This window comes from Micropterus dolomieu, linkage group LG17 (assembly GCF_021292245.1).
Source record: "Micropterus dolomieu isolate WLL.071019.BEF.003 ecotype Adirondacks linkage group LG17, ASM2129224v1, whole genome shotgun sequence".
Lineage (NCBI taxonomy): Eukaryota > Metazoa > Chordata > Actinopteri > Centrarchiformes > Centrarchidae > Micropterus > Micropterus dolomieu.
Window position 1 is genome coordinate 36,589,590 of NC_060166.1, and position 15,183 is coordinate 36,604,772.

At 47.4% G+C, this 15,183-nt stretch overlaps 2 protein-coding genes across 4 annotated transcripts in view; both read right to left on the minus strand.

Annotated features, from left to right (window-relative positions):
• rnf168 (ring finger protein 168) overlaps nt 1-2,145 on the minus strand; it is an 8,060-nt gene extending 5,915 nt beyond the window's left edge. Inside the window, exon 1 of one of the 3 annotated variants that reach the window (XM_046074347.1) lies at nt 1,705-2,145. The gene's annotated coding sequence lies outside the window, so the exon portion shown is untranslated. The remainder of the gene's footprint in view (nt 1-1,704) is intronic. The other 2 variants (XM_046074346.1, XM_046074345.1) reach the window with 2 other exon arrangements.
• Nucleotides 2,146-5,136: 2,991 nt separating this feature from the next.
• LOC123986614 (zinc finger protein 708-like) lies at nt 5,137-11,820 on the minus strand. Its single transcript, XM_046074971.1, has 6 exons — nt 11,495-11,820; nt 10,418-10,613; nt 7,999-8,423; nt 7,763-7,817; nt 6,746-7,511; nt 5,137-6,319 (listed from the first exon to the last, which is right to left on the minus strand). The coding sequence occupies exons 1-6, from the start codon at nt 11,615-11,617 to the stop codon at nt 5,530-5,532; spliced, it is 2,355 nt and encodes a 784-aa protein (XP_045930927.1). The 5' UTR covers nt 11,618-11,820; the 3' UTR covers nt 5,137-5,529.
• Between the last annotated feature and the right edge of the window lie 3,363 nt (nt 11,821-15,183).

The following is a 15,183-nucleotide window of genomic DNA, read 5'->3' on the forward strand; positions in this document are numbered from 1 at the left end:
GCGTTGATCGCGTTTTTACGGTCATCTATCTTAAAATCCATGTCGGATGACTAAAATCCTTAACCCACGTAAAACTTAAATAAAGTTAAGTTAAATAAAAGAATATAAAAAATGTAACGAAAAAAGTGGATTAAAAGTAGATAAGAGTCCGGTTCAAGACGGAGCTTCCGACAGGTGGCTACAGACGCCAACGCATGCGCAGAGTGCAGATTACGTCAGCAATTACGTCAGAGCTGATCCAGAACGCTGCAGGACGCGTTCTTACAGGAACCAGGACCAGACATCACATTTCTCCTCTCTCAGCTCCAGCTGCAGACGTGACAGAAGTTCAGCTTCCTAATGGGATTTGTCCCAGAAGCCACCGCGCACAAAACGCAGCGTAGATCCCTGATGCACAGCGTTTTCTCCTTTAGAGGCCGACAACAGAACTTTAAATCCACTTCTGACAAATTCTGAGGCGAGAAATCAACTGTGTAGATTTCGAATATCTGTGTTCTGTAGCTGCAGTAACGTTACCGGAGGTTCAGCCTGTCTGCTAACGTGCGCAGCTGTAGGGTCGACCCCCCCGTGATGGTTAGGGTGGGAGTTATATACACTTCAGGTGCTGTCAAGAATAGTTAGCTAGCTAGCTGGCAGTGTTGAGGAAAACAGGGGTCCAAGTGTAGCTGAACGACAGTGATAATGTTCGTTATTCTATCGTTAAATTCTCAGTAATGTTGTAAAGTTTTGGCCTAAATGAAGAAACATCTAGCTTGTGATGGACAGAACATTTTGGCTTGTGAAACTTAAAGTCACTTTGAAACAAATAAAAAACAAAAGGAGACGGTCTCTGCTTCATCATTATTATAATGTTACAGTATCAGGATTCGATACTATGTAATTACAGTACATTAAATGTAAACACATAATGTACACCGACGGCTACGCTGACATTTATTTAACGGCTCTGCGTGGGCCGAGATAAACGTTACCACGTTTCGTGCCCGGATGGCTTCTGGGAATGCACCTGTGGTTCCTAGAGTCTCCAAAAGTAGACTAGGAGCCAGAGCGTTCAGCTATCAAGCTCCTCTTCTGTGGAACCAGGTTCCAGTTTGGGTTCAGGAGGCAGACACCATCTCCACATTTAAGACTTTCCTCTTTGATAAAGCTTATAGTTAGGGCTGGCTCAGGTGAGTCCTGAACCAGCCCTTAGTTATGCTGCTATAGACCTAGACTGCCGGGGGATTTCCCATGATGCACTGAGCTCCTCTCCTGTAGAACCCGGTCCCAGTTCGCGTTCAGGAGGCAGACACCATCTCCACATTTAAGACTTTCCTCTTTGATAAAGCTTATAGTTAGGGCTGGCTCAGGTGAGTCCTGAACCATCCCTAAGTTATGCTGCTATAGACCTAGACTGCCGGGGGATTTCCCATGATGCACTGAGCTCCTCTCCTGTGGAACCAGGTTCCAGTTCGGGTTCTGGAGGCAGACACCGTGTCCACATCCTAACTCCTTCTCCTGAAATTCCTGCCGTCCAACAGGCTGTAAGCTGTCAAGGCGAACGAGAGACGGATCAACAGTCTCACCTGGTTCCGAGTCCACTTTCAGCTAGCGGCTAACTTTAGCTAGCGTTAGCTAACTTTTCCCGGGCAGGTTTCCGACTCAGCAACTTCACAGGGACACACAGGACGGAGGACCAGGACTACAAGTACCACTATAACTCACCTGAGCGCCGCTCACCTGGACGTGTCACACTTCAGCTGATGCTAACGTTAGCTTCCCGACCACAACAAGCTGAGTTAGCTTCCCGGCTAACACCGCGGCGGGCTCGCGCTGAGGGCGGCTAACAGTTAGCGGCTAACAGTTAGCAGCTCCGTGCTCCGGTTAACCTGCGACACCGACACCGGGAGCTCAGACGGGGTCCGCCGGAGTCCTGGACCGACCTGGACCGAGTACCCGCGTGAACCCACTGTTGCTACTCAGCGCATGCGCACAATGTGTTTACAGCCTTCCAGAAACGTCGTAAACTTCAGTTCCCGTCCAGAGAGAGCCGCCAAACCAGGTCCTTAAATACTGCAGTACAAGTACACACGGAGAGTATCAGTACTGTGGAGCGGACCGGACTACTTCTGTCAGCCTGGCGGACTCTGTCCACACATGCGCAGTAGATCGGACAGGTCCGCGCGGTCGTAACAAACGGGAGGCACGCGCACCCCCTGTGATGACGACTTTTTTGCGCGCGCTCGCAAAGTGAAATCCTGCTGCAGAAACTGAGATCCATCATTAAAACACTCTGTGGCTGCAGAGACTTCCCTGCTACTGACCCGGCTCTCTTTACTCCCGACAGCACAATCGTACCCATTATATCAAATAAAGTGTCGTTATGAATAATTTTGAATCTGCTGGGCTCAACTTTTTGGACTTCCAATACTCTAAGCAAAGATTAATTGGGCATTTTTTCTCAAAAACCCTGTCTCGATTTGGAATTTTATTATTTTATTTTATTGTAAAGTCTCTGGAGGTCTGGGCTTTACTTTGAACTGTAACCACAATGTGGACAAACCCCCTGTAAAACTGTCCACTTTCCACATGCAGGTCCTTTCAGCATGGCCTCTTATCATCTATTGAGAGGCATCTAATTTGGAACAACAGAGATATTTCATATAAAAACAAGAGTTGGGTACAGAATCAGATTGCGCTGGTGGGCGGGTGACTTTTCTCTTCTAGACAGAATTTGCAATTGTATCTGACGCCAGTCCATCAGGCACAATCATGCTTTTTATAAATACTGGCAGACCTCCACCTGCTTCTGTCTCCCTCCACGATGTGACTCAATCACCTGTTGGAACAAAATCTGTTTTTCTCAACTTAAAAAAATAATAAGAACATTCGTGCTTTGTTTCAGAAAGAAATTGTTTCAGACACCAATACAAACTGTTGCTCACACACCAGAACATTTTGGCAAAACCTCTGCAGATTCATCATTGACCACATTTTTAAAGACTTCGCCTTATTGTGGGAGAATGTTATATTTTGCTTTTATAAAAGTCAAAGTAAAGATAAGATGTACTTCATTATAAATTTATTAATTCGGTTGGCAAAATTACACATTCATAAATGTAAATGCAGCACAAAAAAAAATGAAGTTGTGCTTTATATTAATCGGATTTCTGGCAACAAAAAGGCGGTTAGAACGGTCAACATATGGTCCTCTCTCTTTGTGATGACCTATAAAGCTTCCCCTGGCTAAACTATTGTATTCTGTCTACGTATTATATGTCTGTATATAGTTATATTTTAATAAGTCACCTGTGATTTGTGTCCTATTTTTGCAATAAAGATGACTGAAAAAGAAGTATAATCCTTGCTTTAATAACTGAACATGGCAGCTGTTTTAGTCACTATTTAAAATCTACTACTTCTTATTTAACTTTCGCATTAGTTACTATTATTACTTAGTATAATATTATTATATACTATTACTGGGTGCTGAGTAATGTCTGAGCAGCATGTTGATGTCAAAGCTGATTCAGTGAAACAGCGAAAATGTAGTAAAGTAGGAAGTAACATCAAGTGAAAATACTCAAGTAAAGTATAAGTACCTGAACAGTGTACTTACTGTAGTAAATGTACTTACCGTAAAGCTTCCATCAGCTGGGACAAAACGCTCGCTGAGCAAAGACCAGAAATCCAACCGGTAAAATATTACTGACACAAAAATGAGTCTGTCGGATTAAATCTTGATGATGAGTCATTGATGTGGCTCTGATGGGAGAGACAGACTGAGTTAGTGCACTACTGTTGTGATCTTCACTGACCGCAGGATCTGACCGGGTACTGATTGTTGCACTGAGGAAGAATCCAGCAACAATCTGAGAATTCTGCTTTTTGGCTTTTTTCCCCCCCTCTCTTTTATTGAGTTTAGACCTTTTTTGTGCATGTAACAGGTTTGCAAAGTGAAAAATCCCAAAGGGAGTTCCCATCTCCCACAGAAAACTCTGCTCTGAATTGAATAACGCTCGCCGAGCGGCTACTCCGACACGCCCTCAGAAACAGCGAGCTGCAGCTCACAGCTCTCCTCTCCCTTCCAAACACCAGCTACCCTCCAGGCAGTCAGTGGACATAAAGTTGTTCCTGTGATGTAGAGACAGAGCTCAGTTAAAACTTTATGGATACAGATTAATAACTCACCGGTCTGAAACTCACGTAAATCACGTAAACCTGTTCTGGTTCAACCCCTAAATAGGATAAGGAACCTGAAAATGAGCAGATTACCACCTCTTTAATAATCGTTATACGTTTCTACTCCCTTTTATCATGCGGTGACCCCTCAGATTTACCTTGGGACCCCATGTGGGGCCTCCACCCTCAGGCTGGAACCCACTGACGGTGTTTTTTTTACAGTTTAATGTAAGACGGGGACTGAGTCTGACTGCTGGTCCAGACCTCATCAGACCAGTTCCTTCTGAGGGTGATCCACAGGAACAGGAAGTGTCCCTGAAAGCTAAGGGTGCTTCTCAAGTCTCCTAATTGCATCATGGAGAGACGCAAGGAAACCGAGCCAGGAGAGAAGGAACGAGGAAACGTGTTTTTAGAGACATGAGACGTCCTTTCCTCCGAAGCGTCACATGAAGCGACGTCCGTTTCTGATGACGGCGGCGGCTGATCTCTCAGCTGGATCAGCTGTCAGCCGGCTCTAACAGCTGTAGAGACTTTTGATGGGAGTTTTTGTCCGCACACATTTACCTGTTTAACAAACACCTGCACATGAATGATTGGATCATTTCTACTGGCACACTGCTGATGTTATCTGTATTTATAGGCTATTTATTGATTCTGATTGTGAATTTGTCATTGAATAACCCAGAATATGATGTCTTGAGATTTATTAGGCTAAAGGTTTAAGAGAAATTGAAATGATGTAGCTCTAAGTCAACGCTCAGTTTTAGGCTTTCAGTTTATTTCCTCTTCTGATATCCTCTCATTCATACTTTCATCAGCTGATTTTACTCGTGGAGCCGCCGGCTGCTTTCATCAGACGCAGTAGGTGAGCGGCTTGAGCGGCTTTATTTTATAGTCGTCTATTTGGACTAAAGACAAGAATGAGCAGCCGCACATGTGACTGAATAGAAATGACGATAAATTATGTAAAACATGTTTCTTGCTGACAGACTCTCTCTGAGTTTAATTGTCTCCATAATAAAAGTTGACAGGAGAAATAAAAGAAAGGAAACTCTTTCTACCGTTTAAAGCTGAACTAAAGACACGTTAACAGAAAGCTGTTGCGTTGTCAGGAGGAAATAACTCCACAGCTGAGTCCTACAACATCTTTCATGACCCATTTGTGTTTTTAAATATAAAAATAAATCCAGTTTGGGGGTCTTCTGTCTCTGTGAGACCAGGATCGGGACATCAGGCTCACATTAGTCCTGGGCGGAAGGATACGCTGTTCAAGAAGAAGTAGTTCTGTGGTTTTTCTGTTTGTGCTGGACTGAAAACCAGAATCTGTTTCTCCCAGTCTTTATGCTAAGCTAGGCTAACCGGTCAGGGTTACTGGTCGGCGAAGCCCTCGGGCCACGGGAAGGCGCTCTTCGGTTTCCTGCGCTTGCTGCCGGGCTCTGGAGTCTGGAAGTCGTCTCCACAGCGGTGCTTCTTGAGCTGCCGGGAGTCGGAGAAGCCGTGGCCGCAGCGCTCGCAGGTGTACAGCTTCACGCCGGTGTGGATCTGCATGTGGGACTTGAGCTGGTTGGACTGCCTGAACTTCCTGCTGCACACGGCGCACTCGTAGGGTTTAACGCCGGTGTGGACCAGCAGGTGGCGGTGGTAGTTCTGCGGCGTCCTGAACTCCTTCCCGCACTGTTGGCACTTGTGAGGTTTGACCCCGGTGTGCAGCAGGCCGTGCTGCTTTAGCTGCGACATGAGCAGGAAGCCTTTGTCGCAGACGCTGCAGACGTACGGCCGGTCGCCGCTGTGCTGCCTCACGTGGTACAGGTACAGGTGGCGCAGGTGGAAGGACTTCCCGCAGGTGTCGCAGGTGAACTCTTTGTTCTCGGCGTGGCTCTTTTCGTGCGTCCTCAACGTGGTGTTGCTGCTGAAGCTCTTCAGACAGACCTTACAGCTGAAGGGCTTCACACCGCTCGGCCTGCGTCTCGCCGCCCCGCCGCCCCCCTTCTCCCGCTTCTTGTTGTCGTGGACCAGCTGCTGGTGCTTCTGCAGCTGACAGTTGTAGAAGAAGGTCTTTCCACAGAGGTCGCACATGAAGGGCTTCTCCACACCGTGGACCACCATGTGGGTCTTCAGAGCCCAGGTCCCCGTGAAGCCCTCTCCGCATTTATCACACCTGAGACAAGACGGGGACAAGAAGGAAAGCATGAGCTGTGCAGCCTCTGGACCGGTCTCTGTTAGACCTGCTGGACTTCTCTTTAGAAGGGAAGCAGGTAAACACATGTCAGTCACCTGCTAAGGACAACACAGACCAGAACAGAGACTCAGACTGGGATCAGGGTCTAACTTCAGTGTTCTGTCCAACGCTACCTCTGAACTACCCCTGAACACACATCAGATACTTCCTGGTTTGAATCTGTCGTCACTTTACTGGGACAGAAAACAGAGACGCTAATTCTTTTACCGTCTCAGGGTCCTGCAGGACTCTGCAGGACCTGACGGGTTTCAGGGTCCTGCAGGACTCTGCAGTTCCTGACGGGTTTCAGGGTCCTGCAGGACTCTCTGACAGACCTGAGTAAACCCTGTGTGTCTGAGCGAGTACCTGAAGGGTTTCTCTCCGTTGTGGAGGCGCAGGTGTCTCTGGAAGTTGTACTTGAGGCCGAAGCTGAGTCCGCAGGTCTGGCACATGAAGGGCTTCTCTCCGGAGTGGACCACGCGGTGCTGCAGCAGACCCATCTTACACTTGAAGGCCTTGTCGCACTCGCAGCACTTGTAGGGCCGCTCTTCGGAGTGCGACCTCTTGTGGACGCGCAGGTTGCTGGCGGTGGAGAAGCTCTTCCCGCAGGCGGGGCAGGGGTAGGGCCGGGCGCCGGTGTGGACCGTCTGGTGCTCGCGGAGGCTCTTCTTCCTGGTGAAGCCTTTCCCGCAGACGTCGCACATGAACGGCTTGACCTGGGCGTGCGACACCTCGTGGTACCTGAGCGCGCCGGCCGAGGTGAAGGCACGGTCGCAGACGTGGCACTTGAGCGGCGTTTTCTCCAGCCGGTGAGACGCCTGGTGGACTCGGAGCTGGCGCGGCATCCTGAACTTCCTGTCGCACTGGTCGCAGCGCAGCAGCTTGTCGGGGTCGCGGTCCTGGGCCTCCCTCAGCTGGTGGCTCAGCTGGTGTCTCTGCAGACTCTTGGCCTTGTAGAAGCCTTTGTCGCAGGAGCTGCAGGGGAACGGCTTGAGGTGGCAGGACACGTGTTTCCTCAGCTGGTGCCTCTGATGGAAGCCTTTGTTGCAGAGCTCACAGAAGAACCTCTTCTCTTTGTACAGCTCCCTCCTCCTCTTCCTCTCCAGCTCCCTCTGCTGCTCCTCTCTCACTCCTGAAACATCCAGAGAAACGTCAGCTGTAACGGGTTAGGTAGACGGGCCTTCAGCCTGCAGCTGGATCAGCCTGCGTTCAGGCTCTCCCACCTGGTTTAAAAGAGACTTAAGCTGCGTTTCCACCAAAGGAACTAGAACCCGGAGGAACTCACTGCGTTTGACCCTGGAGGGGGGTTGTACTTTCCGAAAAGTACCGGGTCCTTTTGGTCGAAACGCAGCTTAAAGTACAGCTGAGCGTTACCCGCCTCACCTGGTGGGCTCAGGGTGGGCGTCGGCTCCTCAGCTTCCAGCTTCGTCTCCGCTTCCTGGAAAACATGTGTATTTATTCATCTCTGTGATTTATGATACCACCGTGCTGCCAAAGAGGCAGAGCGTGATCAATAACAATGATTGGAGCGATCAACAATAATTAGTAACTGTCTGCTAATCGATTGGTCTCACAGGAAACTGGAACCTTCGCGGGACTCGATCTTCAGAAACACTTACAACAACGACAATAACCGCGTCTTCTTCGGGCGGGGGCGGGGCTTCACTGGCTGGCTGACCATTAGTCACAGGAAGTGATGTCACGTCTGCGGAGGTGACACCTCCTGGTGATTGGTCAGGATCTGTGGAGATCTGGTTCATTTCTAACACCACCTCAGTCTGGAGGTCAGTCTGACTCGTAGCAGCGGTGTTAGCATTAGCGTTAGCGGCGGTGTGATCTGGTTCCTCCGGCGGTTCCTGGGGGGAGGGGCTGCTCTGGCTCTGGCCTGTGATTGGAGCAGGAAGTGGCTGGCTGATGATGACCAGGGGCACCTGAGGGTTGCTGCTGGCTCTGCGTCTGGTTCTCGTGGAGTTGAGGATGGCCATGGCGAGGGCGGCGGGGTTGGCAGCTGGTTGGTTGATGTCCAGAGAGAGGGCGGGGCCATCTGAGGAGTCAGTGAGACAGGAAACAAGTCAGACAAGTTCAGGGTTCACGTGGGAGATGTTTACCTGGACGCTCACACACCTGGAGACTCTGCTCTCACATGAAAACAGAGTTAAACAAGTCAAATCCTGAGTGTTATTAAACTGTCTGTGCATCTAACAGCTGTGCAAAGTGAAACAGCTCAAAGGGAGTTCCCATCTCCCACAGAAAACTCTGCTCCTGAACTGAACACGGCTGGATTGTGGTCCAGTCAGAGGATGTGAAGCTGTTCCCGAGATGTAGAGACCGAGTTCCGGTAAACGTGTTACATTCCAACATGTACAGCTGAACTGAAGCCGTGTTCACCGGCTTGTCAGGACCCCCCCACTCTGCTTCTGATTGCCTAGTAGTCTTTACCACATGTGCAGCTCCAACCAGAGATCTTATAGAGGTGAGATGCTTCACTCTGCAGCTAAAACAGTGTGAACAGAGCAGAAACGTGCAGTCTGCAAACCTGCTCTGGTGCAGCGCCCAAATAAAACCAGGAACCTGAAAATGCACTGAATGTGACCTCTTCAACATTTAGACGCTTGCCCCAGACTCAAACAGAACCAGACTGACTCAAACTCAGACTCAAACTGACTCAAAAAGACCCAGACTGACTCAAACTCAGACTCAAACTCAGACTCAAACAGACCCAGACTCAAACTCAGACTCAAACTGACTCAAACTCAGACTCAAACTGACTCAAACTCAGACCCAGACTGACTCAAACTCAGACCCAGACTGACTCAAACTCAGACCCAGACTGACTCAAACTCAGACCCAGACTGACTCAAACTCAGACTCAAACTGACTCAAACAGACCCAGACTGACTCAAACAGACCCAGACTGACTCAGACTGACTCAAACAGACCCAGACTGACTCAAACTCAGACTCAAACTGACTCAAACAGACCCAGACTCAAACTGACTCAAACTCAGACCCAGACTGACTCAAACTCAGACCCAGACTGACTCAAACTCAGACCCAGACTGACTCAAACTCAGACCCAGACTGACTCAAACTCAGACTCAAACTGACTCAAACAGACCCAGACTGACTCAAACAGACCCAGACTGACTCAAACTGACTCAAACAGACCCAGACTCAAACTGACTCAAACTCAGACCCAGACTGACTCAAACTCAGACCCAGACTGACTCAAACTCAGACCCAGACTGACTCAAACTCAGACCCAGACTGACTCAAACTCAGACTCAGACTGACTCAAACTCAGACTCAGACTGACTCAAACAGACCCAGACTGACTCAAACAGACCCAGACTGACTCAAACAGACCCAGACTGACTCAGACTGACACAAACAGACCCAGACTGACTCAAACTCAGACTCAAACTGACTCAAACTCAGACTCAAACTGACTCAAACAGACCCAGACTGACTCAAACTCAGACTCAAACTGACTCAAACAGACCCAGACTGACCCAAACAGACCCAGACTGACTCAAACAGACCCAGACTGACTCAAACGGACGTGAAAAAAATGAGAGAAGCTAAAGCCTACCGATCACACAGTACAAGTGAACCACCGCATCCCCCGACTATTGAGACAAAACACAACGATATTAAGGATCAACAGTGTTCCTGTACAGCTGGTCGGCCTCTGTTCATTATTACAGTCATTAAAAAACAGAACAGCGGGACTTTATTACGTTACAGTCAGTAGGAAGTTAGCTAGCGTTAGCTAACTAACATTACATTAGGAACAATCCACAGCAAAAAGGCTTATGGGTAATCTTGCCCGTCAACTTCTTGCGAACTGATGAGCTGTTGCTCACGTCTTCCCTACACAGTCCATCCTTAGAATTGAACATGTCGTCTCCCTGCGGTTTGGCATCTTACTTAAAATGGCCGAAAACCCTGCAGTCCAGTCAGCAGGGAACTACGGGGAGATCGAACGCACCCTTATGTGTGTGTGCAGGTTTCAGGGACACTCGTCCTGCAGAACTACCTGATGGTTTGATCTTGTAAACGGTCTGCGTGGCGTTCCTCTCGACCTCTGACCTCAGCTCAGACTCCAGACGCCCCACTTTGTCCCTCAGGACCTGGTTTTCCTTCTCCACGCCGGCGTACAGCGCTCTGAAGATCCTGCAGATCTTACGGGCTACCTCTCTGGCGGTCCCCTCCAGGACGGCGGTCAGCTGGTGCTGCAGGGACAGATTTCATTTACCTGAATTAGTATTCTGTTCTCGCTTCACAAATGACCCTCACACTTCTTCTTCCCACCACAGCTGGCCTCATTAGCAAGACCCGGGACCCCACACCCCCTCCCTTTGCAATACACACTATAAATGTTTGCATGTGTAAATATCATGTAAACTGCAATACTGCACATATTCTTCTATATTTATATATTTTTCCAAACTCTTTTATAACTTTTTTTATAACTTGCATCTGTTTATTCCATATTTAAATATTTTTTACATCTATTTATATCAGCGGTCTTTTTGTATCACCAAAGACAATTCCACCCACGAGTAAAATACTAAATAAAGTTCTTCCTAATGCTTTTATTCTGAAGGCCACTGGTCAGTACCGGAAGTCGCTCACATGAACACAACTTGACTGATTTATCTTCCAAATGTTCTGTTTCCGGTAGCTTCGTGTGATTGAACGCAGTAAAGAGACACATTAACGTTACAATTTAGTATTAATTGTACATGAAGTGTCCTGTGGATGGATGAATAAATAAATAAATAAAATAAATGTTCCTGTGTGTTTTTTGAGTGGACGCCATGACACAAAATGGCGTCCTTCACCGTAGTAACAGCAGAGTGTTTATAAGGTACAAGGCAACGTGTCTGTCCAGCAGAGCTCTCTTTTATTAATAAACACTAACAGGATTTAATACTTTAAGTACATTTAACTGAAAATCACGTATTTTCCGTCGTGTTTCTGGGTCTCGCGCGTGAAAACGGATCTCCGGCCAAGTCGGAAGTGACGGCGGGATTTAGCTCCGGCTGTTTCTCAGATAAACTTCCCTCCCGCCTCTCCGCGGACATTATTTACTCGGTCAGGTTTCTCATACCCGCCTCTCCTCGCCGTCCGTCCCGTCCGGTCCGAGTCTCTGCTGCAGGACGCAGACCGCGGACTCCACCGCCACCTCCAGAACCAGCTCCGTCTGGGACATGAAAGTCTCGGCCGGCTCCATCACGGCCCGCGAGCCTTCCGGAAGTTACCACGAAGAGAAGTAAAGATTTTAACTGGGTTCAGAGAGTCCGGTCCGGGTCCGGGTCCAGTCCGGTCCAACTCCACTGGGTCTGAAAGTGTGGGAGAAAGTCTGGCAACCCGCCGGGATGGTTCTCTGCCGTCTGTGCATCCAACATGGCGGTCTGATGTTTACATCCGGTTCACCGCCCTTTCAAAGTAAAGTGTCTCTTCCTCCGCGCGACACATCAGCTTCCTCAGGACCAGGGGCCTCATGTATAAACCACTGGGGCCCCTGCGGCCTCATGTATAAAAAATGATGGCGTACTCACAGAATTAGAAAAGTACAGAAACATCCAAAACCAGGCGTGCACCAGGGGCCTCATGTATAAACCCCTGGGGCACCAGGGGCCTCATGTATAAACCCCTGGGGCCCCTGGGGCCTCATGTATAAAAAATGATGGCGTACTCACAGAATTAGAAAAGTACGCACAGAAACATCCACATGTATAAAACCAGGCGTGCACCAGGGGCCTCATGTATAAACCCCTGGGGCCCCTGGGGCCTCATGAATAAAAAATGATGGCGTACTCACAGAATTAGGAAAGTACGCACAGAAACATCCACATGTATAAAACCAGACGTGCACCAGGGGCCTCATGTATAAACCCCTGAGGCCCCAGGGGCCTCATGTATAAACCCCTGGGGCCTCATGTATAAAAAATGATGGCGTACTCACAGAATTAGAAAAGTAAAGAAACATCTAAAACCAGGCGTGCACCAGGGGCCTCAAGTATAAACCCCTGGGGCCCCTGCGGCCTCATGTATAAACCCCTGGGGCCTCATGTATAAACCCCAGGGGCCTCATGTATAAAAAATGATGGCGTACTCACAGAATTAGAAAAGTAAAGAAACATCTAAAACCAGGCGTGCACCAGGGGCCTCATGTATAAACCCCTGGGGCCTCATGTATAAAAAATGATGGCGTACTCACAGAATTAGAAAAGTAAAGAAACATCTAAAACCAGGCGTGCACCAGGGGCCTCATGTATAAACCCCTGGGGCACCAGGGGCCTCATGTATAAACCCCTGGGGCCCCTGGGGCCTCATGTATAAAAAATGATGGCGTACTCACAGAATTAGAAAAGTACGCACAGAAACATCCACATGTATAAAACCAGGCGTGCACCAGGGGCCTCATGTATAAACCCCTGGGGCCCCAGGGGCCTCATGTATAAACCCCTGGGGCCTCATGTATAAAAAATGATGGCGTACTCACAGAATTAGAAAAGTACAGAAACATCCACATGTATAAAACCAGGCGTGCACCAGGGGCCTCATGTATAAACCCCTGGGGCCCCTGGGGCCTCATGCATAAACACTGCCTACGCACAAAAAGGTTAGGTACGCTGGTTTTCACGCACAGCTGTGATGTATAAAAATTAACGTGACGTGAGAATGTGAATCATGTCAAACTTTTGTCTGGCTCTGTCAGTGAAATCCAAAGTGCCAAAACTCACCGAATGTTTTAAAATAATGTTTCCTCTGCAGTTTCTGTGCAGATGTCCATGACGTAGTCAATGAAAAACCTGATTATGTCCATAATGCAGACCAAACATATAAATGTTCACCTGTCAGACCTCCATCTTCACATGATCTCTGAAGAGACTGACTGAAGAGATCGTTTTGGCGACGTATATAGTAAAACCTGTTCTGCATGTACATTGATGTAGAAATATGTTATTAGGTAGCTGGCTACAGTAAAGAAAGTCATCTTCTCTGCATAAAAGTTATTGTTTAAAATGCCAAAACATTAGGAAGTGTAACCTGCAACACAGTTAACCAGTAACGTAGAGGCTATTTTTACTATATATAGTGTTTTTGTTGCTTTTTGGTTTATGGTTTACTATTTGTGAGCTTCCATAGGAGCTGACATTGGTTTGTGACGTCATTCAGCTGACTTCAGGTTGCGCTCCAGGATAGTTTTTCTAGTTGGAGATCGGAAATTTCCCAGTTCCAAGTTGCCTGGAACCAGAGCTGGACGGGGACAAAAAAATCGGCCCTGGCATTTTTGGCCCAGGCGGCCCACCAAAATCGTCCGGCCACCCCTCTCATTTATAATGAAAAGATTTATATTCATTGTAAAGAAAAGCCTAGGCTATATATTTAAACCTCTTTATCTTATATGAAAAATATTACATTCACAAATGCAACATTTCAATATAAATCAAATATTATATTGAAGCATTACATAGTCTGAAGAATTTCTTTCGGAATATAAAAATCCTAATTGTCAACCGGCAAAATCACACGGAACTCGCATGTTAAAGAAAGGTCCCCCATCGTGCAGGAAAGGGTGTTACACACCGGTGGTCACTCAGCATCTGAGGGTTTAACAACCAACTACCACTCCACCCTCATTGGTTTCAGATGCCGTTCAATGTGGCGGACCCTCCGCATGAACGCGCAAACGGAGGTGGAAGTATGTAGAGAGAGGGAGGAGCACGCAGTTTCGGAAAAGGAGTGTTGAAAAGTGGTGGGGACACTTGAGCCTTCAACATTTAATTTCCTGCATTCTGGAGACATTTTCTGCACCGAATTTATGTTGGAAATGTCTTTATTTATATAAAGTGAAGCACAAAATTCAGATGGCAGGTGACAAATCAATTTTGGACAACACAGAGGTTTCTTTTGTATTTACATTGCATTGCAGGCTTATTGTGAAAATAAACCTTTGTCATAGCATTATTATTTTTTCATTAACATTACTGTATTGTTGGTAGCTATTTTATTTTTCAGAACATTTTTGACAAATTCTTTAAAAAAGTGGTGGCTACATGTCTCCAGCGTCCTCGGTGTAAGTGACCCTGCCTCCGGGTACATGCTTACCACTTTACCTCCACTCTCCTTCTTCTCGGATGATCAAAGTTCGAATATGAAGACATTAAATGTGGAGTTATAATGCAGGTTAGTTATTATGGCTTAACAGTTTCTTCACAGATGCAGATTTACTAATGCAGACCACTGTTGAGGTGAGTGTCCTGTTTGTTTCTCCTTTTTTTCCCCCCTGCATTCTGTTTTCCCCTGTGTTTTGCCTGCCTCTCTCTCCGCTCCTGATCCACACCTGCCAGTATATCAACCCCGGTTCTCCACACAATCTCTGCTTGATCGTCGTTGCTCCTGACCTGGTGCCGCTGCGTTATTTAAGTCTCTGTGAATCCTGCAACATCTCTGTTTTCCCAGTGATTAACCTTGTCTGTCTGTCTGCCACCTCTCCTTCACCTCCACTCCCTCAGCCTCTTCTCCCTTTTTCTAATAAAACCTGTTTAATCCTGAGCGTTGCGTTTGGTCCGTTCTGTCCTGACTCACAACAACCACTTTTTTTAATCTTAATGACCCTGTCTAAAAACCCAACAAGCCGTGGTTATTCGAGCTCTGAGCCTTTGTTTTATTTGATGCAGCTCTTTCTCTTTGGTATTGTTATTTTCTGTAATGTGGGAGCTGTACTGATTATCATGACGTGTCTTTAACGCCCATATCTTGTTAATAAAGGAAGGATTTAAAAAAAAA